Source organism: Pristis pectinata, chromosome 9 (assembly GCF_009764475.1).
Source record: "Pristis pectinata isolate sPriPec2 chromosome 9, sPriPec2.1.pri, whole genome shotgun sequence".
NCBI classification, from domain to species: domain Eukaryota; kingdom Metazoa; phylum Chordata; class Chondrichthyes; order Rhinopristiformes; family Pristidae; genus Pristis; species Pristis pectinata.
In genome coordinates this window covers 94,836,223-94,851,888 of record NC_067413.1, presented here as the reverse complement: position 1 = coordinate 94,851,888, position 15,666 = coordinate 94,836,223, and the positions used below count along the sequence as shown (strand labels likewise).

At 40.5% G+C, this 15,666-nt stretch overlaps 1 protein-coding gene across 2 annotated transcripts in view; it reads right to left on the bottom strand.

The window, feature by feature from the left end:
- The window catches only part of deptor (DEP domain containing MTOR-interacting protein), a 61,975-nt gene that overhangs the window by 23,561 nt on the left and 22,748 nt on the right, over positions 1–15,666 (bottom strand). For both annotated transcript variants that reach the window (XM_052023271.1, XM_052023270.1), the window contains exons 3-4: positions 9,403–9,581; positions 7,653–7,776 (exon numbers count right to left, since the gene is read on the bottom strand). In XM_052023271.1, the coding sequence (XP_051879231.1) occupies positions 7,653–7,776; positions 9,403–9,581 (303 nt within the window). The remainder of the gene's footprint in view (positions 1–7,652; positions 7,777–9,402; positions 9,582–15,666) is intronic.

Below are 15,666 nucleotides of genomic sequence, written 5' to 3'. Positions count from 1 at the left end.
ATTCATTGGGAGCAGATGAGAGGTTTACTATACTTCTCGCTGCCTTGGTGAAGCAGCCAACAAAATCAAAGACCCCACCCACCTGGATCATCCTCTCTCCTCTCCCATTAAGCGAAACATACAGGAACCACCAGGCTCAAGACAACTTCTATCCCACTGTGATAAGACTATTGAATGGTTCCCTTATACAATGAAACTCTTGACCTCACAATCTATCTTGTTACGAACTTGCACCTTATTGTCTACCTGCAATGCACTTCCCTGTAGCTGTGACACTTTACTCTGTATTCTGTTATTGTTTTTACCCTGTACTACCTCAACGCACTGTATAATGAATTGATCTGTACGATCGATATGCAAGACAAGTTTTTCACTGTACCTCAGTGCAAGTGACAATAATAAACCAATACTAATATCTGGAATGGGTGGCTTGTCTGATGAGGAAATGTGCGAGACTAGAGCTGTATCTGCTGAAGCTTAGGGAGAGGACTTGATGAAAACATACAAGATCCTGAGAGATCTTGACAGGGTGGATGGTTCTTTCCTCTTGTGGGAGAAACTTGAATTGTGGGTCACTGGTGAAAACAAAGGGTTACTCTTTTAAGACACGAGACAAAATTTTCTTTTGGGGTGGTGTATTTTTGAAACTCTTACACAGAAGGGTTTTGGTAGAGGTCTTTGATTTTTAAGGCATTAGTACATGTGTTCTTGATAAACAAGGTGATGAAACGTTACATGGGTAGACTGGAATGCAGAGTTGAAGTTATAATTAGATCGGCCATAGTCTAAATGGCACAGCAGATTCAAGGAGCTGAGTAACCTACGCCTACCCTAATTTGTATGTTCGTATACCATTGTTACTTGGCTACTGGCATTATCGCCATTCAAGTTCTGTGACGATTTCAATGGATGTAACTATTTCACCTCTCATAAAAAATTGCTCGATTACAGGTGTTTTCCCCCAGAATTGGGTTTTGGGAGGAGAAATTTGCATGCCTTTTTCATAAACTCCACATTAGGAATGAACCTTTGGGTTCTAGCTCACTACATGGCTACACGTTTAACCAAAGAGACTCCTCATAGTGACTCAAATATACCATCTAATAACATTTTATTGATCTGTAATAATTTGCTGGTCAACTGATTCAGACAGTGCTTTATTCTTCCAAATGTGACTGCAAATAAGAGCAATACTGTAAAGTCAAAGAAAATCTTCAAAAAGGAGTCTGCTCCTGCTCCTTCATTTATCTAATCTTATCTTACATCATAAAATAAACCTTTATCAACTGTGTACAAGAACTGTACCGCATATGTGCATCTAAACTAAGAGGAAAATGCAACCCCTCATTTGCCACAGAAGTGGCAATGGTCTTCAAAATGCACTCAATATTCATTTCGCCCATAATGGAGCCCAGGATTAAGAGGGCTTCAATCAGAGCAACAAACCAAATTTTGGGAAAAATAGTTATAACCGTCACGTTATTCATCCGGTTAGCCAGTGACATGACCAAGATTGTGAGAGGATAAAAACCAAATTTGGAACAATTATGTTCAAATTTTTCAAGTGTCCATCTCATTTCTTTGTTTTGGGAGGCCAAAAGCCAAAAATTGTTGAAATTTTTTTGGGTAGAACTGTTTTAACTGTCAGGACAAGACAGAAAGACTACCAAACAGCACACTAGGTAGAAGTAAGGGAGTGCTACAGTTACTGACAGCACCATTATTAGGAAAAAAAGGACCTGGCACCTGGAAGAAATGCAAGGCAAAGCCGGCCCCTGCTCACTCACAACACCAATGACCTTTCAGCTCAGGTGCAAGAAACAGTCACCTGGCAAACATTGGAAGGTACCTAATGTATCCTTGAGCAACATCATTGTAAATACCCAAGTTTCTCGGGGAAAAAAAAAGTTAAACTGCTTTTAGAAGAGTAACAAACATCGACCAAGCAGTGCAAGTATATGCATTGGAGAATCACTGGACAGCTCAGAATTACAGCAATTATTAACAAGTAAGCAGCATTTGCCAAGAACTTGTAATTATAGTAGGATATGATTAATTAAGGGATAAATCAAATATGATTTGATGGTAATTAGAACATCTATAACTGTTATTTGATTTTTGAATTAGTATTCATAAAATGAATTGAATTTGCCAAATCATAGTCAACTCTGAATAGACTTGGGAATAGGCTATCAATTTTGTATCATTTCTTGGATCTTGCTTTTTTTTTTCCTCTACTTCTACCAAGAATTTCATTCATGTGGAGACAAAGTTAATGAAATAATCTGCATTGATGAAGCGGATGAATCCTCCCAACAAGTGTTATCAACATCTAAACAACAGTCATTATGTTCTGTCACAGTACGAGTTTTTCACCAAATACCAAAAGCCAAATAAATCCTCATGGCTAGCTCTAGAAAACAAATTAAAAGGCCTCCCCATTTAGAAACAGATCCCAAACATATTGATTACTAACAAAATGGAAGTGCGGCAGCTTTTTATAGGATAAACATTTTGTTTTTAAAAACACAGTATCCATAATATTCACACTGATAATTAGTAAGCAAGCCTTCAGAGTCTTAAGTCCCATCTACAATCTCCCAGTTGGTTATGGGTTCTTTTCGCAATGTTGAGAGTTTTATCAGCTGAGTGATGTCAGGTATGTAAAAGTGTCTCTGCTATCAGCTGCACCCTCACACTTCTGGACTTGCTGGATTTTCCCACATTACCGAGCTCTACCACATTTGCCTCGCTGCCAATAATCCCCTCGAGTTCTGTGCATATGCTTGGCCAAATAACTGCCCAAAACACCTCAATTCCCAGTTGAGGCTGCTGCATATATTCTGATAAATAATCTTAAATCTGTTGCAGCAGAATGTGAGAATCATTCAACTGTAACAACATTAATGAGGTACTTGGCCCCAAGTGAAGACAATTCTCATATACTCTATAGACCACATTTACTTCAATTAATGAAACCCAGAGGTACTTCTGTGAGAGATCAGCCCACAGTAAATGGGATGAATTTAACACGTCAGTCTGTGTGACTGAGAGCAGGTGGGGCGGGGGGGGAGGGGCTGGTCTTAAACAAGTTGCATGTGACACGCTCAGTTCGTGGGATCAGACATTACAGAATTAGGAAGCCACTGGATCGATTGTGTGTCAATTGAAGAAAAACTTCCCACCTCTTAAGATTGTTGCCTTTGAGTAAATCCAAATACTCCAATGTGTTTCTTTCTATGTCATCTTTTCAGGCAGATTATTTAAATCACTTCAAACCAATGCCTGTTTATTGACCTCTCTCTTAAGGGAGGGGCTTTCCAATCCACTGTCAAAACTATTTTCATTATACATTTTAACTAATTGCCTCCTTAACATCTGTTCCAAAGAAATCAACTCTGGCCTACCCAATCCTTCTTCATAGCCAAAATCTCTCACCTTGGCAACATCTTCACAATCCCATTTTCATCCAAATCACAAACTTCCTACAAGTCCATGACTCAATGTGCAGTCTATGCAGGATCCTAGCTGTGGCTTAACTTTAGAATAATCCAGCAATTCCTATATTCCACACTCAGTCAATGAATTCTTCTCAGCCACGTTACCTTCCATCCCACTGCCTTCATTTACCTGCCAAAGGTTCTTCTACAACCCACCATTTACTATGTAATTCCCTTGGTTCATTTGTCCTCTTCAAATGGATTACCTCACACATCTGTAGATTGATGTGTATGTACATTTGTATATCCAAGGACCAGTCCATCACTACATGCCTGCAGTCAACAGCTTTCTTTCTCACTATTGCACAATCAATTCACAAACCGCAATAGGCTAAGCTACAAGTCCTGCCGATAGCCACAGTACGGAGACTTCCAGCCACAAAGGCACGCATCTTCAATTTTAGATCCAATCCCACTTTCCCATTGGATCCCAAGGAGTTTTAATCTTTGGCCAGCCTGCAATAGTACTGTTCTGCAAAGTAAAAGCTCCAATCTAGACCCAACTGGTGCATGACGTTTTAAGAGTGGTTAGAAAGGACCCATTTCTCACAGTGGGTAAAACAAAAACAAGGTTGCAGCAGTAATACAGACTGGAGAGATGGAAGTACACTGACAATAACAAGTGCAACCTCACTGCTCCTTTTGTGTATACATCTAAGAAAGGTTTTGCTTGCAGAATTACAAATTTTTGATGCTGTTACACAATCTGCATTTTGGAGATCTGACCAACCACCAACAATTTAGCCTTCCTTGGGAAATCATGTATCCAGCAGCACCAGCACCACACCAATTAGAACAGAGGCCACAGGAAAAGCACCAGCTTCCTCCTCCCGGACCTTTAGCTCCAGAGCACGTCTCGGGACCTAGTTTCAAGTAATACAGACATTTGCAGCCTGCTCGTCATTCCTTGCCAGTTACCATCACAGACTCCACCTCTTAATTTCCTCGCCTTGAAAGCTTTCCAGATCTCATTTGGGAGACACAAGCAGAAAGTCCCCATCATGTGCACAAAGCAAGTAGCTGATGGCTCGCCTGTCAAAGTGAGCAATTACTTCATCTCTACCAGTGCTGATGCCAATTTGGATCGGGAGCCTGGATTTGCAGTTCTGGGCGACTTCCCACAGGTGCGGAGAGTGGAAGACTGCATTCAGTTGACAAGTATGGCACCTGCAGGAAATCCAACTTGCATTGCAAAGTGTGGCAGTCGGCAACCACAAAATTGTTACACAGGTGAGCAGAGCCCCATGCAACTGCCATAATGCCTTAATCACTTCTAAGCAGACTTGTCTACAAGGTCCAGAATCCTCCCCCTCGTGTTGCTGGCATAGTCAATGTGTTTGAACATATATTTCAACATACCCAAGGAGTCTATATGACTGCTCTCTAGAGATTCCAGCATGTACATAATATTGCAACATCATGTAGTGAGCTTTACCTGCAGGAGGCACACAGCACTGCACAGAAGCTCTTTGCAAGGTAATGACAACCAACGAAAATGGAAGAGGGTAATGAATGCGATGCAGCTGTAGAGGTGGATGTTGACACCCTCATTATTCCAACCTTCTTCAGTCTACTCATCTGATATCTAGAAGCAAAACCCACTCTGCCAAACATCTCCCAACAAAAAGCATTTGGTCACATGTTGTGTTGTTTGCTCCAAGTGACAATCTGTTCCATAGAGAAAGACAATTGAAAAGGCCTCTGACACCATTCCATTCACATTGGAAGTAATACCTCCGATCTCTGCATCCCTTATGCAGTACCCCAAAGCTTGCTGTTATTTCATGACTTACTGTTCAAGGTAAGCAACAAGGCCAATTGTCAAATACTATCCAACAACGTGCAAGACAAGATGGCAGGACAAAGGTGAATTAACAGAAACTTAACACTAATCTTGTGTAAAGCATAACCATTCCCTTTTGTTTTAAATCTCTTCCAATACTTTCACATGGTGTGCAGGTTATCAGCTGCTCAGTGCCATGACAATTGAGATACAATTGTCCAGCATCTTGGTTTTGGAGTTTGTGGGCACCCTGCCACAGACTGGTCCACCTGTGCATGTGCGGGGAAGTCTGGGTCATTGGGACATGAAGTAGTACCTGGGGTGACTGGAGACGGTGAAGTGGGGGGGGGGGGGGGGGGAAGAGAAGAAGAAAAAAAGAATGATTTAGAAGAGAAGGCTGGAACTGCTTTGAGTGAAGTCCCTATTTTCATATTTCCTCTCACCACTCCCTGCTGTTAAGAAACCAGCATTCGCTTTACTGCAAAACAGGATGGTGATGAACAGCCAAGCCTCAGGTTTCATGCATCACTTTCAGGGTAAAAACCCACACGCACTTGTTGCTCCGAGCAATCGACAAGCTGTTCCATAGAGAAAGACAATTGCAAAAGGCGTCTGACACCACTCCACTTGGACTGGAAATGACACCTCCAATCTCCAACTTGAAAGTGTGGCAACTCCGGCCAGCAAAATGCACATTCTACGTTACTGTTCCAGGAATGCATTGTAGACAGAGCAGAACTTACAGTATTATCCCTGCTGTTGGTGCCCATCATTTGATGTTGCTCACATGTGTGAGCCACTAGCTAAGAATGCAATAATTCTTCTCATTACAAAGCATGCGTATCTGGCCTAATGTTTATCAGACATAAATGCAGGAACCATACACTCTCGGAGCAAATACCATGTTGCACATTCTGCAAGATGATCAAATGGCCTTTGGAATTGGAGGACATAACTTCAAATGGTCAAGGCAAGAATGTTTTGGATTGTTATGCACATGACCTTTTATCACTTGTAGCTGACTTCAAGAGTTGAGTAATGTGTCAGTGATCGATTATGGGTCAATGAAATGGAATTCCACCAGTCAGCAGCCGCAAAGCCCTCATCTTCAGCTCCAACAGCCAAGCACTCTCAAAACTGCTGTTACCTCTAACAACATTTACTATGCAGATGTAAGCAGCAAGATGGAGGGTTACTTCTATCTTTTGCTCTCCCTTATGTTCTGTGTTCCCTACTTCTGCAAGGAGAAGAACAGCCCCAGGTGCGAAGGCAACAGCATGTGTTCACTTACACGTAGAGAAGCTTTGTTGAAGGAGGGAGAAGCATCACATTGCAAAAGAAGGGTGTCAATAGTGGTTGGAGAGATGGGGGTGAGAAAATACACTGATGCAAAGGGACGGGTTTACTTTCATGTGAATTGATCTGAGAAGATTTACAAGGGCAGAGGGAAGGTCAGGGTTGGGGAGTGAATAATATGCAGATTACAATATAGGGAGAGTACATCATTATATTTACTGATCTGCTGAGACCATTAAACTACTTCTTCCAGCACCAAACATCTGTGCCAACTTCAGCTGTAATTCCTTACTTCCCTTCAGATTTAGGATTTATTATCACCGACACATGACGTGAAACATGTTGTTTTGTGGCAGCAGTACAGTGCAAAGACATAAAAAAACTGAATTACAAAAATAAATAGTGCAAGAAAACAAAAAGGAATAATGAGGTAGTGTTCATGGATCATTCAGAAATCTGATGGTGGAGAGGAAGAAGCTGTTCCTGAATTGTTGAGTGTGGGTCTTCAGGCTCCTGTACCTCCTCCCTGATGGTAGTGATGAGAGTAGAGCAATGCATCTCTGTGACATCCAGCACAGATTTGTTAAAGGGTAGCATCTGAACCTTCCCCGCATCCACCAAGATCTCCAAAATCCAAGAAATGTCATGTTTATAAAGTCGCATCAAAATGCAGAGGTGAAGTGGATGTATTTATGGCATCACTAAGCTGATTCAACTGAACAAGTCAGGAAACATAGGTACATTGCCAATGCAGGGGCTGGGTTAAGAAAAACACACTATTGACCCCACCACACAATGCTCCACTATCTACTCTGAACTTAAATTTCAACATATTCTATCTTCTCGGTATTCCCAGAAGGTAGCTCCATTTATCAAACACCCAGTTGTCAGCTATAGATATATCAGTATGCAATATTTACCACCATTAACAATGCTTAATACAGTATTTGGGTACTGGTATTAAAGCAGTTCAATACTCGTACTGTCATTTCCTGCATAGCAATAAGTGGACAAAGATGACCATAATCCAAATATATCGTCTCTCCATCTTAAGACAAATAGAATTCACCTACTTTTCATATATCCTTTGACCCCTTGTGAAAACTTTCACTTCACTATCCAATGGGAAAGTACCATCATCTTTTCTGAAGCGGTAGAAAAGTTTGGCATCTTTAAAGTCCTTATGTTCATCACAAACTAAAAAGAAAGCACAGAAAATAAAATGATCTACTTTGTGAAGTCAGAATGGGCCATTACTGTCAGGGTGTTACAGGAATGGTTTACTACAGGTCATAAAATTCCACATTATTACAAGTCATAAAATTCCATGCAAGTAGCAATTTACTGGAGATCTGAGATCAACCCTGCAGTTAAGCTAACCAGAAAATGTACATGGTCACCACTGTTAATGGATTAATGACAACTTTAGTGTAATTAACACAACAGTTAGAAAACTGACTTATTCACTTCTACTATACTGAATTCCAAATAGTTTAAACTTGCACAAGTTGGGTGGAGTAGCAAGAAATCTACTTGAATGAAGGCTGGGATGATCCCACTAATCAACTTTACCACAAAGTCAACTAAACACAGCAAGAACATTTGTTGGTTATAGTGAAGTGTGCATTAGGAGACACTGACTCCACTTCATGTGAAAAGTTGCTAATCTTTGCATCATCCTCTTAATTCTGTTGCTGATATTTAGCTAATGGCAACTTTAAAGGACATGTTTATAGTTCAATACAGTTCAAATGTTGGCAACAGGTAGGTAAACTAGATTGTCTGAAGTTATTCCGACTCTGATAGTATTAAATTATAGGCTGAGAAATGGCCTCTACTGCTAAATCCATGATACAGACTTTGAAAATTCAGGAGAGTTCCAGGGTAGTGTCTTTTTAAATGGGACCTCAATACGGAGATGACAAGAGTTGCTGCCTAATTATGTCTCTGCTTGCATGTGCCTGTGTAAGGTGGAGGAGAGACGGAGGAGAATGAGAATATGGCAAAAAAGAATTTTTCCTCAAGTGCAAGGCTAGGTCACAATTAAGGAACAAATTAATGCCCAAGTTCTCAAATGGCTTAAATTGATGAATTAGAAATGCTGCTTTGAGCAGAGGAAAGGACTGTAGGAACTGTTAAAGATTAGTTTTTATATATGTATAAAAACTAAAGACAGACATGTGCGTAGTCTTCTGTGTGCTATATATATTGTATATACAAGTATATAAAATATTCAGAACAATTTTGCAAAGTGACCAATGTGATGTCAATGGTTTAGTGTCCTGCTTGAAACTATACCAGGTAGGACACAAGGAAGTTCTGAACATATGCACCCCATGAATCCAGCTTCATTTTTAGTCTGAGGCTGCTGTACCTCTCACTTAGCAGCTGCAGAAAAGACTGTTCATCAGAATGTTGGTAAAGCTCATGGGAAACACAAAATAGGCCAAAGTTTGTCTCATTACCCACAGTACACCTCACCATCCCCAAGTAATGGGCAGGTTCAGGATCTTACAGATGTCCATAAGTTGATTTTGTCCACAAGTTGGAAAACACAAAAATCACTCATTGTGGTATACCTCCATAGTACTGTAACGAAAGGCATCAAATGCATACAAGACTGCTAAGAACAATTACTTCAAGTGGAGAGAGGAAACTAGTTCTGCTGTTCATAGCATCTACATACAAACTTCTGAATTTACTATTATGGGAGCTCACTTGTATGTACGGATGTCCACAAGTTGGGTGTTCAGAAGCCAGGGAAGGCTTGTATTTGGCCAAATTAACAAACAGAATAAAATATTTAAATGTTTGTGAACTTACCATGATGGATGACACCATGGTCCAAAAGTTTCTGTACCAACTTAATTGCAGTTTCCCTGTCAGTAGCATCTTTGTGATCCAGAAGCCAATCAATTAATTCTTTAGCAACAAAACAATTTGGATAAGTTCGAAGATGATATCGCCGATCCTTGATAATCTTTTCCTCGTGAAGTCGTAGCCTGAAAGCAGAATTGCAACAATGAGGATTTTAAACAATATATTCTGGACTGAGTTTTCTTCTGGCAGTCACCAGAGCTACCTAAACAAATTATGGAATAAAAGAAAATAAATCAATCTTCTCTGGCTCATTGAGTAGGAATAGATTACTTAAGTGCACTACAGCAATAAATATTAAACAAAATACATTTGCAGCAAGTGGAGAATTGAAGCATAACTAGGTTACTTAAAGCTTCCAGAGATGGTCATAATATTCAGCAGCCCAAAAAATATAAAAACACAAACTGAATTCTTCCTTCCTATTTCACGGAGAAGGTTGTGTGCAGTATCTGCAGGATAGAGGCAGAATTTCCTGGAGGAAGGAATAGAACTACCACTAAAAACACAGTCTTTAAAGGAGACAAGGTCTGTTTTGGCTACAAAAACCACATTTGATAAAATTTACAACAATCCATGCAGGAACCAGTGAAGCTGGTTGACAGAAATTTTGTGGCTATCATGTTTAGATCGCAGTGAGGCATTTTAAAAAAAAGTTGTGGCACACAAGCAGCAAATTGTGAAACTGAAACTTCTGAGCTTACTGAAAACTGGATAACATGGAGGAAACAATGGGCATTCAGTGAAGCATTTGGGGGCTTGCAGCAGGATACTATTTACATTGTACAGAAATGATTGATGAGCAAGGTGACAGTCAGGATGGAGAAGGAGGGCAAGTTTCAAATCAGAGAAAACAAACACTAGGGAATCGTGAGAAGAGGAACAAATTATAATTAATGTGGAAAAGTACACAAGCAGGAGACTGGGAAGGACAATAAAATTAATGGCTCTAGGCTACAAGAGATTTTGAGGCAGTTTGCTGAAACCAGCAGCACATTAATGAAAGCTAATCAGATCAGGAAAATATTTAGCCAGAACCAGGAGGGAAAATCCCTGGTGACAATCAGACTGCAAGGAGCACTGTTATAGTAGTCAAGTATGTGGTAGACATGCTTGCCTAGAATTCTGCTCTTCATATGACAGCAAGGTTACCCAGGTACTAGCAGCAGTACGGAAAATGCAACAAATCTCAAGCTCGAATTATTTCAACTATAAAACGAGGAACCCCGTTCAAATAAGGATAGGTTTCAATATTCTTAAATGGGTGCCAATAGCTGGAGACAGCCACATGCTAGAACTGGGCAACATGTATTCAGGTTGAGGTATATATAGACAAATTAACTTCAGCTCATTTGTGCAGAGATTTGGGATCCAAAAAGCTTAGAACAATAGATAAAAAAGACTGTAAAGCAACAACAAAATTAGGAACAATTTAACAAAACATTAGAAAAATTAGCTACATTCATAATTTATGAATAATTTACTTTAGTAATTGTAGTTTCTAAAATAACCCAAGGCAATTGACAAAATGTAATATTGTTTATAAAACTACATAACATGGAAAAAGGCTGCAATGATTTATGAAAGTCTCACAAAGTAAAATACAGAAGTGTTTATCTAATTAAAATTCTGGCTTGCTATATCCCAGAGCAAATCTCAAGAAATCTTTGCTTGTAAACTTGATTGTAAGTAAATTAAATCTCAAACGAAATCAAATGGAAGACAGCTTTCAACAGCAAAAACAATCTCCAGACAAAAATGGATACAAAGTTGTCTGTTGAATCTCCTTAACATCTTCATGATTGCAACAAAATCACCCATTCATTATCGAATGCCACTTCAATAATGAGCACATTATATTCACTCCAGTCTATTTGAGGAGGACTTTACTTGACATTTTACAAAACCTCGCAAACTGGAGGGACTGCAGTGCACATCGATTTGAATTTCATTTTTCTTGCACAAAGGGAAACTTCATACCAGGATACTTGTTTCAAGGTTCTTCCCGCGGGCCCTCATGGAGGTGATCTTGCCCCAAAGACTAGATCACCAATATTTTCGATCACCCACCACCCTTCCCCAGCATTTTTCATTCGTTGATTAACTCTTCCATTCCCTCCACTCTCCTCAAAAAGAAACTGTTAAACTTGTCACATTCCAACTTCATACTCAATTATTCTGCAATTTCACATTTGAATTCTCTGCCTGTACTTCCACCTTCCCCCTGCAATGAAACAACCCCAGTGTCACAAATTACATCCTACATTACCAAGGCAAACTATTACTTTTCATTTTACTTTCTGAAGTTTTCATAAGTTATTGCACCCTTTTCCCATGGTATGTAGTTTTATAAACAGTATTACATTTTGTCAGCTGTCTTGAGTTTTCAAGAAATCACAATTACTAAAAGTAACAAGTATTCATCCACTCAATGGTTTGTTAAACTTTTCCTAATTTCTCATTGCTTTACAGCCTTTGATACCGTTGACCACACCACTGGGTACTGCCTATTCCCAATTCCATTCCTAGCTTCAAAGTTGATAGCTGGAGAATTGCCTAGAATGTCATCTCTTCCCACTCACTCTGTTCCCCTAACCATCTATACCTGCCCTCCCTACTATCACCACCACCAACCATCCTAATACCAGTCCCTAATTTCTTATTTACATTTTGCCCTCAGGCAATATCTGAAAACATCATAGACGTGGAAGCTGACAGCAGCCAACTCTAACCCTCATTATCATCTTCTTCTGACTGAATATTAAGACTGAACAATATCCCTTGGGTTCTTAATTACAAATTCACCTCCACTGTCACCAGCTCCATTGCTCTCAATGGCCATGTCCCAAAACTGAAGCCAACTGCTCACAATCTTGGTGACCACAAGTGAAATTGTTTTTGCTCTCAGGAAGCCCTTTCCTCAACCTCTCCATTTATTTCACACATTAGTGCAAAGAGGTAGGGTTTAACCATGGCTTTTGGTCACTTGGAATATCCCAAAGTCCAATGGTGACAATTTTTGTTTCAAAAAAATTTTGAATTGCCTTTCACTATTTTAGTGGAGATGTTATTTCATGCAAATTATCGTTCTACAGTCAAAAATTAAAGAGCTACCCCTCCACCCATTCCATTTTGATGAAGCATACATCAGCATAAATTATTTCTTGATTTATATGTGTATGTAACTAATTTTTTTTTAAAAAGAAAACTTAATGGAACTTCCATATCAGCTGTTTAATATGCCTGGAATCCTCCACTTCTAAGCTTCCTCCACTATAATCCACCCTCTTGTACAGAACACAAGAAATAGGAGGAGGCCATCTGGCCCATTGAGGCTGCTCCACCATTTCCTCCATCATGGCTGAGCTGGCTGTGGACTCAGCTCCACCTGCTTCCCTTTTCCCCATAACCCTTGGAATTGTGCAAAATTCTATCTAACTGTGTCTTAAATGTATTTAATGAGGTAGCCTCTACTGCTTCCCTGGGCAGAGAATTCCACAGATTCACTACTCTCTGGGAAAAGCAGTTTCTCCTCATCTCCATCCTAAATCTACTCTCCTAGTTCTAGTCTCACCCACTTGTGGAAACAACCTTCCTGCCTCTACCTTTTCTATTCCTTTCATAATTTTATGTTTCTAGGAGATCTCCTCTCATTCTTCTGAATTCCAGCAAGTATATTCCCAGGCGACTCAATCTCTCCTCATAAGCTAGCCCCCTCATCTCCAAAAATCAACCTGGTGAACCTCCTCTGCACTACCTCCAAAGCCAGAATATCCTTCAAATAAGGAGACCAGAACTGCACGCAGTACTCCAGGTGCGGCCTCAACAGTACCGTGTACAGTTGCAGCGTAGCCTCCCTGCTCTTAAATTCAATCCCTCTAGCAATGAAGGCCAACATTCCATTTGCCTTCTTGATAACCTGTTGCATCTGCAAACCAACTTTTTGCAATTCATGCACAAGCACTCCCAAGTCCCTCTGCACAACAACATGCTGCAATCTTTCACCATCTAAATAATCTGTTTTTCCTTCCGAAGTGGATAACCTCGCATTTACCAACATTATACTCCATCTGCTAGACCCTTGCCCACTCACTTAACCTATCTACATCTCTCTGCAGACTCTCCACATCCTCTGCACAATTTACTTTCCCATTCTATTTAGTGTCATCAGCAAACTTAGATACTCTACACTTGGTCCCCTCTTCCAAATCGTTAATGTATATCGTGAACAGCTGCCGGCCCAGCACCAACCCCTGTGGCACCCCGCTCACTGCTGTATGCCAACCAGAGAAACACCCATTATTCCCAACTCTCTGCCTTCTAGTGGTTAACCAATCCTCTATCCATGCTAATACCTTACCCCTGTTGGATTCGACTGTTTTAAGCAGTTTTTTTTCAAACATGTATAGTGTTTAATACACCTCAAGTGGATGTACAAGGTATAACCGTTTCTCAGCTTATTGGTTCGTCCATCAGGTGAAAACATGTTTTCTCACTGGTTGATTTTGCCACAAGTATCCAACAGAGAATAATAGTCCAATCAGAAAACCTAAGGAATACCTCTTATCTCAGGTATAAAAAGGTGTAGTTTTTCGTTAATCACTCTCTTCCCCCTCCCTGTAGCTCATTTTTAGTTCCTTTGTCTCGGCTCATCTTCCAGTAGTAAAGCTAGTGCCTTGTGCTCTGTGACTGTTTCTTTGTTTTAAACCTATCCAATAAAACATTGTGAAGCACCAAGTTGTTTTCAACTCATTCTTGGACTCCTGAAAGAACCTGTGGATTCGAAAATAACCTGATCTGACACCCCTCCCCCTCCAACTTACGGATAAGTCGTTACAGCCATGAAATGTTCCAAGAACTTAGTACACAATCACAGGTTCGAACAGAGTTGGCATGGATTTATTTTGACAATTCTTCTTAGATGTTTTACTTAAGGTTAAGGGCAAACCATTTAATATGGTACATTTGGACTTTGACGGATTTCAGTAAGGAGCCAAACGGATTATTAAACAAAATTGGAGGATGCAATGATGGATACAATGCATTGTCACAAGTTGAAGAATAAACAGGTCATTTTTGATTTGGGAGGCTGTGACCAGTGGAGTGCAAAGGGGACCCCAGCTGTTCACAATCTGTAGCAATTATTTGGAGGGGGTGTAATATATTGAAATCTGTAGCTTTGGCTGCAAGAAGAGTGCAGGATGGAGAAATGAACCGCACGTGAATAGTCAAGGACATTCTCCCTGGCAGGAAAAAAGTGTCCACTTACACAATTAAAGTTAAGATGCATCCACTGTAAACAACTGTGAGAATGTTAGAGTACAACAGTGGAGATATTTGCTCCAATTATATGGGTTCTGGTACAATGGCATCAGCAATATTGTGTACAAGTCTGGCCTCTCTACCCAAGAAAGAATAGACCTTCAATAGAGGGAGTGCAGAGGAGCTTCACCAGATACACTTATGGAATGTTGGTTTTGTCAAATGAGGAGTGATTAAGTGGAGTGGGCCTATATACTTCAGAGTAGAAGAAATTTACTGGTACTGTTTATTATTGTCACTTATCTTACAAACCGATCGTACAGGTCAATTCATTACACAGTGCAGTTACATTGGGTTAGTACAGAGTGCATTGATGTAGTACAGGTAAAAACAATAACAGTACAGAGTAGTGTCACAGCTACAGAGAAAGTGCAGTGCAATAAGATGCAAGGTCACAACAAGGTAGATGGTGAGGTCAGAGTCCATCTCATCGTACAAGGAAACCGTTCAATAGTCTTATCACAGTGGGGTAGAAGCTGTCCTTAGGCCTGGTGGTACGTGCCCTCAGGCTCCTGTATCTTCTACCTGATGGAAGAGGAAAGAGAGAATGACCCAGGTGGGTGGGGTCTTTGATTATGCTGGCTGCTTCGCCAAGGCAGCGAGAGGTAAAGAATGAGTCCAAGGAGGGGAGGCTGGTGTCCCCTCCTTGGACTCATTCTTTACTGTGTCCACAGCTCTCTGCAGTTTCTTGCGGTCCTGGGCAGAGCAGTTGCCGTACCAAGCCGCGATGCATCCAGATAGGATGCTTTCTATGATGCATCGATAAAAGTTGGTGAGAGTCAAAGGGGACATACCGAATTTCTTTAGCCTCCTGAAGAAGTGGAGGTGCTGGTGAGCTTTCTTGGCCGTGGCATCTACATGATTTGACCAGGACAGGCTATTGGTGAT